The following is an 18693-nucleotide window of genomic DNA, read 5'->3' as shown; positions in this document are numbered from 1 at the left end:
ATAAGTATAAATATAATATTGATATCTTAAAGAAAAAATATATTATTGTTAAAGATTTTATTATATGAATAACAAGAAAATATTTTTCTATTAATAGCCATATATAATATTTTTTGTTTAATATAAAAGAGTAATATATAATCAATTATTACTGAATTTATTTATATTATATATAACATAGTTATGTTTCAAAATCTTTTTCAAACAAGTTTAAAATTAGATTACAGTCACATAAGGAAGCTATTTATTAATAAGAAAAATGCACTTACTTCCCCTTCCATGTAGAATGCTTGGTAACTAAAAAGCATGCCACATCTTGATTGTCTTTTATCGGCATCATTGTTTCATTTCTTGTGGATGCAATCGTATCAGTTTGAACAAAATTTTAATAAACCGATGAGTACCACTTGCACAAGACAAGAGGCGTAGGATAACATTCGCGTATTATAAAATTACACAATCGGCATTTCGAAGAACAGATAGGGAAGAAATACGAACTTGAACCGCGTTGTCCTTGCTGCTGATATTTGAACGAGTGATATAGGCACACTTTAATCTCTTTCATCTAACAAATGTCACTTTCGACAGCTACATCAACCTGGGAGCGACCATGATGGTCGTAGACAACTGGGGGCGTAAGGGGTGTTAACGAACAGCTGTTTCCAGATGTCAGCACTGCTTACAATCTTACAATAGGATATCAGCAGAGATTTCCAAATCCCATCTAACCAATATAAAATATGGTTATAAAGATAATTCGATTGGCATTATCTATATAGTGTTAAATGTTCTTGCATGAATGTAATGAAATAATTTAAACTTAAGGGTGTGTAAATGAATATTTTAATTCTTTCCCTTTTCCTACAATCGAGAGTAAAATAGTGAAATTTTATTTTATTGATGTGCTCGTATACATTGTATTTTTTGTAAACAAAATATGGATATATGTGAGATGCATAGTGAAAGCGAAGAAGGAACAATTGTATCAGACTTTGAAGAAGATTTTACAGAAGAATTATGTAATTTACCTCACGTTTTAAAATTTATATGTAAGCTGCGTAACCATATTAAAAGGCAGCGGAAGAAAATTAATAAATTACGAAATAAACTCAATGAACAGGTACATATTAAATTTTTAATGATAAAATATTGTTGATATTTGATTATATAAACTTTACATTTATCATATGTATAAATACACATTAATATAGATTTTATAATATATTCTCAATATAAATTATAATATGATTTATTATAGAAGCATCAAAACTTGCTTTTGGAAAAAACATTTGTACACTATGGGACTCAGACTGATCTGCTTAATCTTGATAAATCATTATTGCAAAATTGGAATATTAATAATGATGTTAAATCATCTAGTATAGTAGATCAAGTAAAGCATGTAGCAGAATCAGCTTTATTACAAAATGGTTTTGTTTACGAAGAAACATCGGGAATGTATTATGATTATAATACTGGATATTATTATGATACGGTATGTATATTATATTATATTTAATATAAAAATATTGAAACTTATATATTATTTTTTATGTGGCATAAAAAGCATAATAAGTACAGAAAAAATATTATTTTCTAGAGGCAAGGTCTGTATTATGATGGAAATACTGGGATATATTACTACTATGATGAGGCTAGTAATACCTATCAATTCCACAGTCAAGTCAAAGGTTGTGTAAATGAAGATACTACTGTGCAATTTCCCATTTGCCGAAAGAAGAAAGAAAAAAAAAATGGGAAAACACATAAGGTTGCAATTTCATTTTACAAAATTAATTCCTGTTTATTTTTGTAAAAAAGGTATTTGTTATATTGTTTTCGTTTACAGGTTTCAGATGAAATAGATGAATTAATAAAGAATCTATCAGATATAAAAATTCAAAGATACAGACGACAGGCTTTAGGTAACTATATTATGCTTTTAATACGTATATATGTCTCTCTTGTAGGATAACATAAAAAAACGAAAAATTGTAAATGAAGAAGAAAATTCAGAAGATACAGAGCCGGAAGAGGGTGAATGCTCAGAAAGCGAAAAAGATGACGTTTCTGATCAAATTACTCCTGATATATCTACTAATAGCGAAAGCGACTATGAAGAAGAACCAGGTTTTTTTTTTAGTTTTATTTGTTATTTTGTAACAATTATTTGTTATAAAATATACGTTGAAGGTTGATAGCATAAATTTTAACAACTTTTATTTTACATTTGGTTATATATTATATATATATATACATATATATGTTTTTTATTTTATTCGAGATCATTAATTTTAAGATATTCACATAATTTTTCATACAATATGATTTATGCAAAAGACTGATGAAATAAAATTTTATACAGTTTTCAATTTTTTTTTTTTTTTTTTTTGTAAGAGCGCAGTTTGCCACGGAAATTTCGTTAGATTTTTCACTGCTGATTTCATCAGATAAAAATTTATTATATAATTCAAAACATAAAATGTCTTCTATCCAGCTTAATATACTTTTGGATTTCAGATTTAGCGAAAAGTTATCCACCATGTATGAGGATTATTGTAAAGGAAACAGATTTACCAAAATTAAAAGTGGGCTCCCTTTTTCTCGTGATCTGTACAGGAGGTTCGTTAGGTCGAGAAGGAGATCATTCGGTACTAATACCAGATATAAATGTTAGCAAGGTATATTATACATATATCAATATATATTTTATATTTATATATATATATATATATATATATATATATATATATATATATACATACATATATACATAATACATATATAATGTGATATAATAATACATATTATGCATATATTTACAGTATCACGCACGTTTTACATATGATGAAATTAAGAAACAGTATCATGTAATAGATTCTGGATCGAGAAATGGCACATTTTTAAACGGCAAGAGATTATCAGTAGCTAAGCAAGAATCCGAAGCTCATGAGATAACGCATGGTTCAATTATAAAAATTGGCGAAACAAAACTATTATGCCATATTCATAATGGAAATGAAACGTGTGGTCATTGCGAGCCAGGTCTTGTGCAACAAAATATCAGTTTCGATGAAAATAAAGTTTCCAAAAAGGAACTTCATAAAGAAGAGTTACGACGTCTGAAACACAAATTCGGATTTGTAAAGGATAATGTTATGTTTAATAGTCAATTAGGTTCAGGTTATCAAGATAGAGCGCTAGCTAGGAGACAACAAGTAGGCTCCTCACATCATCTTGTTAAGACTGAACAAAGTTCAATTCACACGTAAGTATATTATAATATTTAGATAAAAAAAGATATACACGTCTTACATAAATATTCCAAAGTTCTAACGAGAAGATATTTATTCGATCAGATCGATTGCAAAGGATAACAAAGGATTCAAAATACTTTCAAAAATGGGCTGGTTCGAAGGACATTCCTTAGGCAAGGACGGAGACGGAATAACAGAACCTGTGAGTGTTTTCCTTAATTTAAGTTTGATTATCAATATAATCAAATTTATCGTAATAATTTTTATTACGAGAAAAATCATTAATATTTATTTCAAAAGTTCATCATTAGCATTGATTATCAATATAAAAAAAGATAACGGAAAATGGATAGCTTGTGCGTATTATATAACAATTATTTAAAAAGCATACGGCGATAGATACGAGCCGATCGTTATTCTGTGATTCGAACTTGAAAGTAATGTTCAAGTATTTCTAATTTAACACGATCCGAACTAGACTCGCAACGTATATGTGTGTTCAAAGAGGAAAAAAATCAAGAGAAAAAGAGCGGACGCACAAACGCTCGTCTCATTAGCCGGGCGGTGGTCGCGGGAAATTCGTGATCTCTCCCCTTTCTTGCCTCCTACCTTTGATCGTACCGTATGATCGTACCGATCTGGATCCTGGGTCGCTCGTCCATTCGTGTCGCATTTCGACGTCGAACGAAACGAGCACCGTCCGTACGGAGCAGAGCATTCGTATGATAACGAGCGTAACTCTGCGAAATGTGGAATGGCGAAAGAAGAGACCGCGTAGATCGCGGATTGGGCGAGAGAGGGTGCCCCGGGGGGGTAATGAATGCAAATGTATTGAAATCCAAATCATTATTTTGTCTAGACGCATCGTATGCCCCATTGCATACAGTCGGCGGTGGTGCTTGTGCGCGTAAAAGGATTAAAGGGTGGGATAAGGGGACTGTTATTTTCTCTCGTCTGTACCTCTGTCCACTGTCGCCTCACCACCCATTTGCTCGTCCTGTTGTCCCAGCGGTCTCTTCCCCCGTCCGTCTTTTTTGTCAAATTTGTCCCCGCCGCTTTAACCGTTGCTTCCGCTAGATATAGAGAGAGACCACGCTCGCGCTTTTTGCTCGTAAAGCATCGTCGCTGTTAGATGCAGGTTGTATTTTCTATGTAACATGGTTCTCATGAATCTCGCTGATTTTCTTTTAAAAAACAAATATGTAGCAAGATTGGAAGGAAGGTGCCGAATAATAGCATATACATTTATATTCGAAAATTTAATTATCAAAGTATGTAAGAGACTAATTTAATTTATATAATTTTATTTATATATAACGTCGACACTGTATCGTGTTTAACAGATTACTACGCTCGCATCTGTCTTCATCGTCATATCATCTGGTATTTTACTGTTTTGCTGCCTCTACAAAACCTCTCGTTTTTTTTCTTTGGTAAGAACTCTTTTAACACACGTTCAGCCTTGCGTTCATCAAACGTAATGTTTCCCGCTAGGTTTTGCTCGTAAAACACTGCCACTTTCGGACGGGATATACATTGTGGGATAAACTTGTACATTATATAGCTTGTAGACTTTCGTTGGGGTCAACAATCTTTTTTTTAATACTATTAAATACAATGATAGTAAGCACAAAACGCAAGACACGAATATTGGTCTTAAAATAAATTCTGGACATTTATGTCGCGCGCGTGATAGAAATGTCATACATTTAAAAACTAGGGGTATTAATAAAGCCAAATCTCTCTTTGTTCAACAAGTAAACAGTAAATTCTAAATAAAATTTAAATTATATGTCGACGATATTATTAGTTTATTACTTTTATTCTTTTTCTCCTTCTTTTCTTTTCTTTTCTCTCTCGTTGCATAAAATTAGTTTGCGTTTGAAATTTCGGCTTGTCTACGAAATATCTGATGCAGTGATATTTTTTTTCTATTCTCTACAATTGCAAAAAGAGTAAGAACTAAAATCAATTTACGGTTTATTTTCGAGTTTTTTAATTTTGCTAGCATGGCGTCTCAAAGGGAAAGGGAAGGAATCTCGCACAAAAAAAAACTGATCGGAATAAGAATTTCGAGATCACTCTCGTTCGATCTTATCTAGTGCATTCGCGTTCGCCGTTACATTGCCATCGTAGACAGCCGTTTCGCTTCTACATTGAATTCGTTTTTTACATCACCGTCGTCTTTACGCGCACCGCTCACGCAGCGAGTTGGAGCCCCGAGTGCGTTTCACGGAGATGTGACCTATATCGTAAAGGACAGAGATGGAGAAAGAGAAGAGCGTACGAAGAGCGCAAGAAACGGGAAGAAGACACTCGTTGAGACGCTTGAGAGCCCGTAAACCAGACACATTGTAAAGCCCGCGAATGGCGATTGCCAGTAAACCGCGAGCTATAAAAGCGTCGCGGAAGAGGGCTACGTTACGTGGCCTCTACGTACGCAAGGCCATGCTATACTTTAACGGGGCTAAAATCTCAGCGGATTCATTTAACTGAGTGCTTCACCAAGCATCGAGTGCGTTCGATTACGGATTACAATGCTTCACCATCTCGCATAATACATTTATTCATGCAACATGCATGAATTGCCTAACATTGTTGCAATCATCTCTTATCATCTGCAGATGATAAACCAGTACGCATTTAAATTAAAAAAAAAAAAAGAAAATAGGCGACTAGTAATCTGAAAATGTTCAAGTGGATAACGAGATTACAAAGTTATATTTTTCTTGTGATTTTTCGTAGAGTAACAGTTCGTGTAATATTACGATCTTGAAAGTACATTATATACATAAACCACAATCAATGTTTGTAGCGAACACTCGAACCGTAAAGTAGTCGCGAGCTGCATCCGGAAACTCTGCAACGATTTCATTTTATAGACTTCCCTGAATATCGACTGCCGTGTGAGCCATTTCGCGGATACAATGCGAGCGCGTACATCTCCTTTCACGATTTACATCCATTTCCATACTGCATCTGTTTGCGGTTTACAATTCTCACAATCTGGCAGGAAAAAAACTTGTCTGATTAATGACGCGATAAATAATCTCAAGTTGCTGACTACGGTAATAAGGATTCTTCGTTGCTTCCGTAAATCTTCTATAAAAAAGGTATCTCTTTCTCTCATTTTTTACCGCGGAAACGTAAATCGTCGATGCATCGATACGATGAAAACAATATCTACGTAAGATGGAATTGACTAAATAAGGTAATGCGAGAGTGTAAGCTGTTTGTTGAGAGAGAAAAATTGTGCAAAACAATTTAGTCTACGATGAATCAGCGTCATACGAGAGATGGAATCAGTTAATTAACCCGCCTTAAGGTTTAACTTGAATTATAAGTTTTCTCCTTTAATTATACTTCTTCGTAGACGATATATCTGGCATTGATCTCGAATGGAAAGGACATGTTTTGCAAGCGTGCACTGCGAGTGCAAAAACAACGGAGACACACGGATTTGTGTCTCGCGAAAACTTGTTGCCACTCACCTCTTATTTCTCCGCTTATTTTCTTTCTTGCCGCGCCGGCTATTTATTCATTGCATCTTTTATTTTCCGACGAAAACAAAGATAGTGGTGAAAGAAAGGAAAAAGAGAAGAAAAATAAGAGAAAGAGAGAGAGAGAAGGATTTGCGCGACGGAAGTTGACCACGAGATGTACGCGGTTTTCTGCCGCGGGCGTTACGATGGAACGCAAGGTCGTTTCAAGTATTACGTAATGCAGAGAGGTAGAGACTGCAAGAATGCACTGAGGATTCAATCTGTCCTTCCCTGGATAGCTTCGACAAGTCCGCGATGGAACCCGAGATAAACGATAGACGGTCGAAAGAAATTAATTTATTTATAAATACTGAGAATATATTTTTTTTTTTTTTGCGATTTTTGGCGATTTTATTTTCGTTCATATTTAATATATTTTACGCGAACATAAAATATTTAACAGGTAATATCTTGACAAGTTTTAATTTCAGAGTGCAAAATTTGGTTGTTAGAAATTTACCTTCGTAGTTTGAATATGCTACATTTCATCTTCAAAAGTTATTATCATACATACATTTATGCATATACACTTGTTTTCATAAATGATATTAAACTTTAATCCAAATGGAAGTAGAATGTTTTGAATGCATTACTCGCGAAAACAAGGTGGGCAAACGAATAAGAGCAAATCGCAGATGTTGATTCCCATGCCTTCGATTACTTTACGATAACTTGTTGTTGCCATCCATCTCTCTTTCGTACCTTCCTTTTATTCTCTCCTCTGCCGTTTATTTGTTCGCCCTTTTATTTTGGCGACAACGAAAACAACGTTAAGAAAAAGGAGAAAGTAGAACTCGTGCGCGCCTATCTTGCGGGAATATTTGCTGTGTCAGAGTCTGCGCGTGGGTCCAAATAAAGACAACAGTAAACAAGTTGATTCCGTACATCTTCTCTCCATAATACACAGCTCTCGATATAATCTATCGAAACAAGGTTTATTTATTTTTTTTCGATTAAATATCGATAACATTCATCATTCGCAAAAAAGTATAAGATTTATTTTAGCTATCGAAAAAAATTATTATATACATACGTTCATGAAACATTATCAATATTCGCTTTTCACAAAATTCAATACACAACTTGTTTATCTAGATAGCTTTCTAATCATTTTTATTTGCAATAATTCAATTTCAAATATTTTCATTTAAATAGAAAATTGTAGAAAATGCAAGTATATTGTATAAACTTTATGATATGTAAACAGATTAAAATAAAAATATGAAGCTGATTAAAAAGAGAACGAAAGAAAAGTTTAGAGACTAAAAGATGGAAAAGAGGGAAAAGTGAACTTGGTAGTGGCACGTTCGGAAGAGACGCAGAAGGCAACAGGTGGGAATCTCTCTCTATAGTCTCACAAATAAATCCAACACAAATATCTCTACTGTCTAAAGACTATTTGTTCGTTGACTAAACGTAGATATTTGATCGATTAAATAACAGCCTTTTCCTTATTCTCTATTAATCTCCCTTAGTTTTTCACAATTATTTCTTCTCTCTGCATTCTCTTAAAAATTTCTTTCTATTCTTATTATATTATTCATTTTTTCTCTTATACAAGAGATTTCTTTTTCTTTCTTTTACCTCCTTTTTTCCTTTCATTTACCTTGGTTTTGATACGTAAGATAATCGGAGATGATCAGATATAAGAGAGAAATCCCATCTAAAATAGTCCGAAAGCGTTTATATTGATAACATCCGTGCAAGTATCGTCACACAATTTAGAAAATTCGAAGTATAATCAATTTTTTTCTTTAAGATTTTTTTCAACATTCCAATATTATTCTTGGATATGTTCAACAAGAAAGATTTGGCTTTTCAAAAAATACAGAATTCTTTTTCTCACTGTATTCTCTTATAAGAATATTACTGTAAATTTTCTTATGTCACTGTATCTAATTTTTAGAAATATCATATTTATACGGGATAATTTTAATTGCAATAAATTAAAAAGATTGGATACTTTAAGGACGTATATACAGAATTATAACATCGATGAGAGTAAGGATTCTGCATTTTCCGCACGCAATGCGAGATCTATCGGTACGATTCCCTCTGGGGAGAGAAACGCGTGTAGACGTAAACGAAATTAACCAGAGCTCAGCCAGGAGGAAGCGGATGCGAGTGCATAATTCTGTGCATACATAGGAGGTTCGTATACGCGCGGCGTGTGCACGTATCGGCTTAACAGTCGGCATCGCCGTCGTACACGAACGCATACACACGTACACCGTTTGTTTGTATATTGGTTTGTGCTCCGTATAACGTTAGTTAGCTAGGAATATACAATCCAGTCAGGAGCGGTCGATTGGTCTAGACGAGGTGTGTGTATATGCCCGTACAGTACACCCTGGCCGAATAATCGGTCCCGGTATCGACATACAAATATGTACAATGAGAGATTTATTAATTACAGCAGCGCCGGGGCGATGCTCGATGCATACACCTCTCGATCAAGGCGAAGCGTACGATCGAGCTTTGATCGGATCGGATCGGAGAAACGATGATTTATATTTCCGAATCCAATACGTCTATTTTTGTACAAGATTTCTTCTCATCCCCTCGCATTCTCGATTGATCGTGAATTGTACACGTGATATCTGTATTCCAAAGGCATCATCTCGAAAATACGATATGTAAAATAATTGTTATATATCCGATCGCTGAGCGACGATTCATTTGATTTTACGATCAAGTGTCGTTGATTTGCCATTTCACGCGTTACTTTAATGGTTTAAGTATGGAGAGCCGACATATATGGACCCATACATACCACACGGGAGACGTCGGTTGCCCTATCGCCGCCAGACGGCTTCCGTCTGGGTAAACACACCGATATACCGAGCACAGTCTGGCCGGTAGGGCTTACCGACTACCTAGAGACATCCATCACAGGATTATCGCGGGAGGTACGCTCGCGCGCGGTTAGGACGTGTGACGCCTGTGTGTGCGTACGATCGGTATGCATAAACCTCTGTTCGTGTACCTCGTCTGCATCGTCCACATCTACATGTACAAGCGTACAGCCGCTCTCTGGATGTGTGCGCCGTCCTGTACTATACTTTATTCGATTCTTACTTCCGATTCTCCAGTTAGTACTTCGGAAATTATGTTCTAATGCTTTCGTTCATACCGTGTATGATCATGCACCGAGTATATAAAGACATCACGTAATATATTTCGTATATGAAAAATCAACCCTCAGGAAAGCGATAATTGACTAATTGTGTGTTTGTCAATGCTGACAAACTTTGAACTTTATTATAGTGACTGATTCGATGACAGTTTTCGAAATTAAACATACGATAAGGATTTTAATCGCCTCGAGAGATACCACTGATAGACATATTTGAAACTTGCAAGACTTTCTGACAATTTAAAATAAATTTTTTTCTTGATAGAATTATATTTCTCCGGACATACGTTTCACATTTCGATTACAATGGATATGAGAAAGAGAGAGGAGAATGTGAGAGAAAGAGAAGCTCGACGTTTATTTGAGAGTTATTCTGCTCGGCGTGGTGCAGTCGACGATGTGTATTCGGAGGTGGAGGAAAAGGAAGGAGGTGGTGGCGACGGCGGCGGCGGTGGCAGACACACTGGCAGCGTTGTAAACGAGCAAAGTTTCGAACCCAATATGCTGTCTCCGCGCCGCCGGAGCCCATATTCAAGCTGTCAAGGTGCGGCGCACGTGCGTCCACGTCGCTTCCCGGTATGCCAGACGGGTAAACCGGGACAAACTTTCGAACTGGCACAGACCGTCTGGTACCCTACCACCATCGTCGTCGCGTCAGAGAAACCCGCGAATTCCTAATATGTTATTGTACGTGTCGGCATCGTTTTGTTCGCACGATCGACCACACGGTGTCTGGGTTCTCGACCCAGGAATTTCCTTCCTCCTCTTATTGAGCGTATATCGCTGAGCATTTTCCCTCCACCGTCAGCTGGTTAATCGCACGTAGCACGATTATTGCGCGCGAATCCTTCGTTAAATACGTCCCGCCAGATTCGAGATTCTCTGCTCTGTCATTTATATTTTTTCGCGGCCGCCAATTGACGCGTTGCCCCTTGCCCGAGCCGGGCAATGGAGTTTTGCGCGCCGCACGCACGTCCACGCACGCACGCACGCACAATCGATGCATCTTGACGAATCGGGGTACGCATATGCATTAAACGTGTCTGGGGTTGAACGATGAATTGAGCGAGAGGAGAGAGAGAGAGAGAGAGGGGGGGGGAAGGAGGGGAAGAAGGCAGACGTCGCGACATGTCTGCGTCGTCTAATCTGTAATCACGGTGCATTGCCTCCTCTCGGCTGCTCGTCGCTCAACATCCAACCGGTGTGGCCTATTTGCCTATTTTCTACCCTTCTAGCTCTCGCCCTCGCTTCAGACGAGACTGCCAATATACTTTGTGATGTATCGACATACATTATTAGATTTGGCAATTCACGATTTTTTTTTTTCGCTCGCAACTTTATACAAAGACTAAACAGAGCTTTAATCAGATTTTTCGTTATACAGTCAGCTTCTCAATTCTTATTTCGATCTCTTGATTTGCATAAATAATGAAACTGTAAATATATGCAAAGTATGACTAACATTATTACTAGGCTGAAAGCTATTTTAGTCTCCCCCTTATGATAAACTCACGAAATCTAGGTCATGTGATGCTGAGACTGGACAAAATAATTTAGTAATCCGACGGTGATATCCGACGGGAGACGTCGGATCGATTGTTTAATGAATATCTTATACCGGTCGTCTTTTCGCCATAGTTTCCTCCGCCATCCAGACCTTTCTCTCTCTCTCTCTCTCTCTCTCTCTCTCTCTCTCTCTTTCCCTCTCTCACATCATCGATCGATCTACGTTAACCGCAAGGCTAATAATTATCTCGATTGATAATTTCAAATTAACTTTAATTCAGACGCTATAATAAATAATCTAATAGACAATATTAAACTTCGATGACTTGTTGCCCCTTAGAAGATTGAATTAAACCAATAAATGCTTATAAGAATTTGTCGATTAATGATTGTTAACAATGAAAGCAATTAAAATTAAAATTAATCGATATCAAGTAAAATCAACGTTAATGAACACAATTCTCCTTAAAAAATGGACTTCTTTCTTTCGGACGATATTGACGGCGAACGAGAAGAGAAAATGAATTGGCGAGCGAGTTATAATATATATGCAAGTGGTCTAGACAGTCCAGACAGATGCATCATCGCTAGCATCATCAAGAGAGAAAGCGAAACTCACGAGTTGGGTCTTTTCGCTTCTCGATTCTCGCAAACTTGTCACTCGAATAACGATCGCGATCGTTTTACTGTAGTCGTCGCACAATTATCATCGGCATGAATTCTTAGTTTTCTTACAAGTCATCCTTGTTTATAAGGACACATTAAGAACAACAAGTAATTGATTCTGCCGCGCGCCAAATTAGACTAAATTTTCGATCAAGAAATACAAAAGTAATTAGTAAATATAAGTATGGACGAAAATTTGTCGGCTAATGAGACAGCGTGATAAAGTACTTTGAAAAAAAAGTGACTCTTTCCTTTCATTCTTCCTCCGTACTTCAATGTTTTTGTCTCTTCTTTTCTTCGCGCTAAGTAAGTCAAGTAACGACGTAGTAGATACGGGTCGTGTGTTCGCAGCTTAGATGGGGATGCCACTTGGCCTAAATAGAGTCAAAGAACGACGGGTTCACTGAGTTTTGGCAAAGAAAGAACTTGGCGCAAAATTAAAAATGTGATTTTCTCGTTGGCAACTATGTCATCTTCCCCCAAAAATTATGATAAAAGATTGCGATATTTTTTACAGGTACCTATCAAAGGCAATTACAACAAAGCGGGTATTGGATCGAGTGAAGCGGACTTTCCTAGTATCGAACTAGATTCTAACACGGAGAAGAAACAGATAATGTGGCGAAAAACTCAGGAACGTTATAAAGAAATAAAGGATTAATTGTTAATAGACATATTAATTCAAAGTGAACTCATGTATATATACAATCACGTGTATTGTAAAAAACTTAAAATATTTGTACATAAATTATATTTATAACTTTGCAACAAAATGCAAACTTATATATATCATTGGAAAATGTGAATTTTGTTAATGAATTGTGTTTGACAAATATAAATATAAATTGCTGAAAAAGGCTTTGGTTCATTAGGATATTCATTTTTTCATGTACGTATCTATGAAATAATAAAAAATATTATTGATTGTACATAAAACATTAAAACTTGAAATATTGAAATTTTTATTGAAGTCTATTCTTTGTGAAATTTATATTCTTAAAAGTAATAATGTTTTTAATGTATTTATTTTATTGTTTCTTCTACATAGATAAATGTGATTCCTCCTGTTCAAATGATATTAATTTTACGATTATGGCTATCACAATTAATGAAGGCGATTTTCTCGAGCCTTATAAATCAATCTATATAATTTGTAATAAAATATTCGCGGCATTCGAAGACAAAATATACGAAAGAGAATGAAATGTTACGTTTTGCTGCGCTCCGCAGCAAAGAACCTCCGAAAGAACATCGCTGTCTAAATTCCAGTCGTTCTTTCGTCTCTCGCGATAAAAAGTCAATTTTATACCATTGGATACCTGGACCAAACAGCGTCCATTCGCGAGACTCATTCAGGCCCGGCACTAAACTATTTTCTCCACTTTGGTCGTACGCAGATTTTATGGAGCTTATAAAAATGGCAGACCGCGGGCACGGTAGGACGAAAAGACAGGACGATAATCAGAAATCTCAAAGAAGTGAATTTCAAACTCTGAGTCACGAGTTCAGCTGTTACGGCACGAAGAAAACAGCGCGATTTTTGTTACCGAGGTAGAAATCGCAGATTTCGCAGAATTTCAGTTTAATTTACGTTCACACAAGCAACCTCAACGCGACAAAATCTCGGTGAAAGTCGTCTCGCGAGGTAAATATTTTTGGCTGCTTTTTTAATAACGAACAAATTATTTTTTTACATACTAAATCTCTTTGGATAATTTATATTAATATTTCCCATTATATAATCGAGATAATATAATAATTTAAAAATATATTAGTTACAATAAAGCGAATAAAAATTTTTCACTTTTTTTTCAAATTAATTTTACTTTAATAAAGTTTTAGTTAAAAATGTATAATAATATTTTTAATTGCATCAATAGTGCTGTAATTGTTACATTTTCATACATTAATTTTCATACAATAAAGCGTGTGATAAAAATATTTGTAATAGGACTCCAAAATTTCTGCAACTATATATACAGAAGTGGATGAGCAAGAAAAGGCAATCGCGCGGTGAAGAAAGAAAAAAAAAGCGAAAGAGCAAAAGGAGAGAAGGCGCACGGACAAACAAGAAGGCAGGAAATTGGCGAGGCTAGAAATAATTAGCGCGGTTATTTATGAGGCTCTCCTCGCCTTTCAATTATGCATTTCCGGGCGCGGGAACGAACTCACGGCGAACACAGATCGTGCGATACAACGTATTTTATGTTTCGAATGCAAATCTACTGATTCCAGTAACTTTAAATCGAGGAAGTAATTTTTCGCTCGGGAAACACTTTTGTGGATGTTTGAAAAGGATGTTTTAATCTTCAAGCGACTTTTCTTTACTTTTCTCCGAGATTTGTATCGAATGTTTTGACTGGTTTGCACTTAAAACGAATTCTTTTCCCTCCGATGAAATTGATAATACGCGTAAACCCGAGTATCTGTCGCAAAACGCGATTCTTCGTAAATATCGCAGCGAGGAGTTTACGGAAATGTACCGTACGAGTAGTAGAAGAGAATCCGGGCGGACCTGAATGTCTAGACACGGCGGTAAACGCCGGGGCAAATCGGTGCTAACAAATGGCTCTCGTTTGTTACCTGTCAGCCATTTTTCGGCCCTCTTTTACTAGTGGACAGGCCTCATCTGGCCTTGATGCATCTCTCCACTGGCTGAAGGAGGAAAAGATAGAGAACCAACTTGGTCTGGCCGCGCTCGTTTTTCCCTATTTTTCCGAAACGATCCATATTTATTCGCCAATTGTCGACCGCATCCATTATTCCCATACATTACGCCGTATATGTGTGTTATTTCGCTTGCTTAGTTGTATTATGAATTAAAATTAAAGAGACACCAGTCAAAAATAAAAATTATTCTAACGATATATTTGTAATGCAAGCGAAAGCGTCATGTTAGTGTCGCCCAGTTAGATATTATTAAATTTGTTTCGATCAATTTCGATGTATGGTTTAATACAAAAAAATGTTAATACACCTGGTTTGTTAATAATTTTTGTACATCACGAGACATGTATATGAGAACAAGAGAAAGAAAATGATTATATTACCCATTACGTGGCCGCATTGATGAGAAAACGGTAGTATTTTGACGCAAGAGTTAATCAGAATATTACATTCCGATGCGTGTGACGAGATAATACGAAGTGACAAATTGCGGCCGCTGGCTCGTCGTGTAATTCGAGATGATGTCTAGCCTACATCGTGAGACGGCGGATCAAATTCGCGCGCGAACTATTGATTACCATTAAGCGTATCTGGTGAACACACTTTCGTGCCACCTGCGTTTCAAAGCCACAAAACGCGGCCACAATCCAGGTTGCAATTCTATATAATTTCTATATGCCGATACTATCATCTGATATGATAAATCGATATATGTGTTGAATACACACATTATAATTAACAGTCGTAATTATTATCATATTATTACGTTGATGAAAATTTCTGCTATATAGACGTAACTTGTAATGCGCGTATATTTTCATGAATAAAACCATAATTATATTTAATGGGTGAGGCTTGATAAAATATTCTAATGACGAAATGACTCGACTTAACACGCATACAGACGAAAGAGGAAACTAGCGATACATAATTTCATATAGATAATGACCGATAATAAGGCGCGTTTCTACGATCCGCAAGTGTAATAATGCGGCTATCATATGTTGCCCGCGAGTAGGAATATTATGCTTTCAACTGCACGTTGCAAAATCTCAACGTTCGTTGAGGACTTTTTAATATTCGCCAGCTCTTAATTATATGTTAATCGAGAACAGGTTCCCCCGTAAAAATACTCAAATTATTCCTATATAAATTGCAGCAACATTGCACTGTCAATTGCTAAGCTAATTATTCCAAGTTTTGATTTACATTTCGCGGAACCGATATACAACCCCATCGTAAATTTTCTAAATATAAGAATATAAAATAAGGGAAAGTGTTATATATATATATATATATATATATATATATATATATATTATGTGATCGTACAAAAATATTATTAATCGTTAAAAAAAAAAAGAAAAAAAAAAATCGTTAAATACGATCGATGATCATTGACGTCATTTGAGTTGTGATTTAATGAAATCGAATTCCGTGCGCAACGGAATTGTCGCGCTCCAAGTGCGCACCGGGTACAAGCGTTTCCCATTCGAGATCAATATTGATAAAAGGTTCGAAAAGAGAGTGTTTCACGTGTACACGCGCGCACACGGTGAAAATGATACGACGTTGTTCGACTAGGCAAGCCGGATGTCGACTGTAGCACCGACAGAAACAACAAAGGGTCCAGTTCTGGCTGGGTAATAATGCGTGGTCGTTGTTAGCGTTTGTCCACCGAGAGCGTTCTAATAGACAAGCTCGCGTACCTATACACGCGCTCCGCATATATATATATATACCTTTACGCGGTTTGTAATTGAAGGGGCTAGGAATGCGGACGCACGCATGAAGTAGCAGCCGGTAGACAGTGCAGGATACGCTTTGCAGTCTACGCGTGCATTTATGCGTATATGTATATATGCCCCTGTTACACATCGAGGGGGAGGGGAGGTAACGTGCGCCCGCGTAGGCGGCCCGCGTTAATTAACGATAGAAAAACATGTGTTCGTCAATCTCTCGGTAGTTACGCCCGGCGTAACTTCTCGATTCTAGTACGCGCAACAAGATATATACATACGTACACGCATGCACGATATCACGCCGTATCCTGTATTTAGCGTCGAAAGCGTGTGTGCGTATATACACGAGTCCTATCTATTCCCGAGTTCAACCACCTCGCCGAGAAGGACGCGTGCACGTGTCCGTTATTACTTACCGAGGACACGTCACAACAATGATATTAGTAAATAGATTCTACGACTCGGTCAGTACCTTCGCACGGGGAACTTACTCCCATAGGAGTCTACATGCGCCTGCGAAAGGGCCGCCTAATCTATGACAAGTGGATCTTCCTGTTTTGTAGACTGGTCTATGCCTCGCGTCCCATTATATTGACCTCTCTTAAACTATCATATTGGCCCGAATCTTGCTCGGGCCCCGAAAAGCAGTGTTTCTCATCAAGCTCTCCTTATATATACTTTGATATATATTCCGATAAGCGGCGACATGATGTATGAGTTGTCAATATAATATACCTGCGTATATTATTAGACTATCTTTTTTCACTCGCAAATAATTTACAGCTATGACATCAGACATGCGAGAGCTCGATCGATATCGTATTAATATCCCGCAGCAATCCAAATCAAATATCAGTTAGTTGTGTCTTGGTCGTTTGTCGAGAGACAAAACATGTATGCGTATCATAAGATATCGATATTATAGACGTCAAGTCACGTGACTCGAGAATCGTATGCAATTATAATATATGGACATACATATATTTTTATCTTTTATGTTTCATTTTATAAATTTCATCTTTTTCTTTATATAAGTACATTTTAGCGTCACTGCAGTTATTAATATTATACTAAACTATGATAACTAATTGATTCCAATTTCTTTCATCAGCTTTACTTGTTAATTCATAAAGTAGCATCCGCAAATTTTTATATAAATCCTAGATATCGCGTTTGTAACTAATTGATAAAATGTTGATACAAAAACGCGATCATTGCCTGTAGAAATGTTCGTAACGCGCATAGATAATCCGTTCATTCAGTACATTACCAGAACAAGTCCTATAAATAGTTTCGCGCCGCTGAATGAGACGAGTTCGAGGAAGGCGCGTCCTCCAGGCGCTTGCGACTCGTCGGAGACAAGAATATCGCGTAGGTGGCCCAGAGTGACACGAAGAAGAGGACGTAGGGCAAGACGAGTAATGGCTAAGAAAATAGTAGAGTCAAAAAAAAAAAAAAACTAGTGTTGTAAAAAATTGCAGCGTAGACTCTCGATCGATTTCGACTGCTTGATATAAATTAAACCGAACAAGATCGCGCAATAAACTTGTCATCTTTAAATGATACTTGTTACATTAAATACGATCAAGTATGACGTGTTTAAGTATAAAGATTTACTCATCTAAATATTATATTATTTTAATTATCAATATATTTATTCTTTTATTGTTTTATTTCTCTTTTTATTATTTATATTTTTTATTTTATAATATAATATAATAAATATATATATTTTTCCTATATTATTCTTAAATTACTTTTGACACATTGATCCCCGTTCTTTTGTTCATAATTGTTTTTTTTTTTCTCTTTTTTTTCCTAAAATGATAGATACCGTCATTTTATGATTTATCCCGTGAAAGGGGATATAGAGATGCTTCGTTGATTGCTTCTGCCATCGGGATAAGCCAGCTTTATCGTTCACATTTGTATCCTTCGAGATGCGCAAAGCAATTCGATTTATGAACGGTAGTCCGAAAGGGAATTTCCTAGAGCATTCACGCGTATATCACGTATTTTTCGCAAAGATCATATACGCGGTAGAGTCCGCGCAGAGCGATAATTTCCGCTAGGTCATTACTGTTGCATTAGCCAGCGGCTGAGCATCGATCTGAATTATATATAAGTTTGTAAATTGAAGGAGCGGATATAATTACAGATTGCATATACATGCCCGC

The 18693-nt window shown here is 36.3% G+C and overlaps 2 protein-coding genes across 4 annotated transcripts in view; one reads left to right on the top strand and one right to left on the bottom strand.

The window, feature by feature from the left end:
• Nucleotides 1-18693, bottom strand: part of LOC126854055 (dnaJ homolog subfamily C member 13) — a 69025-nt gene that overhangs the window by 11085 nt on the left and 39247 nt on the right. For both annotated transcript variants that reach the window (XM_050600432.1, XM_050600433.1), the window contains exon 3: nucleotides 270-724. In XM_050600432.1, the coding sequence (XP_050456389.1) occupies nucleotides 270-340 (71 nt within the window). In that variant the 5' untranslated portion in view covers nucleotides 341-724. The remainder of the gene's footprint in view (nucleotides 1-269; nucleotides 725-18693) is intronic.
• LOC126854058 (angiogenic factor with G patch and FHA domains 1) lies at nucleotides 718-12975 on the top strand. 2 transcript variants are annotated; one of them, XM_050600439.1, is made up of 8 exons: nucleotides 718-1120; nucleotides 1259-1495; nucleotides 1601-1771; nucleotides 1971-2130; nucleotides 2521-2681; nucleotides 2826-3268; nucleotides 3360-3459; nucleotides 12625-12975. In XM_050600439.1, exons 1-8 carry the CDS (start codon nucleotides 938-940, stop codon nucleotides 12766-12768), a joined length of 1599 nt encoding a protein of 532 aa, XP_050456396.1. In that variant the 5' UTR covers nucleotides 718-937; the 3' UTR covers nucleotides 12769-12975. The 2 variants fall into 2 exon arrangements, with proteins under 2 accessions (XP_050456396.1, XP_050456397.1); XM_050600440.1 differs by lacking the exon at nucleotides 1971-2130 and adding an exon at nucleotides 1850-1925.

Source organism: Cataglyphis hispanica, chromosome 13, assembly GCF_021464435.1.
Source record: "Cataglyphis hispanica isolate Lineage 1 chromosome 13, ULB_Chis1_1.0, whole genome shotgun sequence".
Taxonomy (NCBI): Eukaryota; Metazoa; Arthropoda; class Insecta; order Hymenoptera; family Formicidae; genus Cataglyphis; species Cataglyphis hispanica.
The sequence above is the reverse complement of the archived record's forward strand: the minus strand, read 5'-3'. Positions and strand labels throughout refer to the sequence as shown.

What these genes read in the sequence shown, in the direction of transcription:
- LOC126854058 (XM_050600439.1), top strand. Translation starts at nt 938, where the DNA reads ATGGATATATGTGAGATGCATAGTGAAAGCGAAGAAGGAACAATTGTA. An exon ending in AAAATGGGAAAACACATAAG is followed by an intron (nt 1,772 to 1,970) that starts GTTGCAATTTCA and finishes TCTCTCTTGTAG; the next exon opens with GATAACATAAAAAAACGAAA. An exon ending in GAACAAAGTTCAATTCACAC is followed by an intron (nt 3,269 to 3,359) that starts GTAAGTATATTA and finishes TTATTCGATCAG; the next exon opens with ATCGATTGCAAAGGATAACA.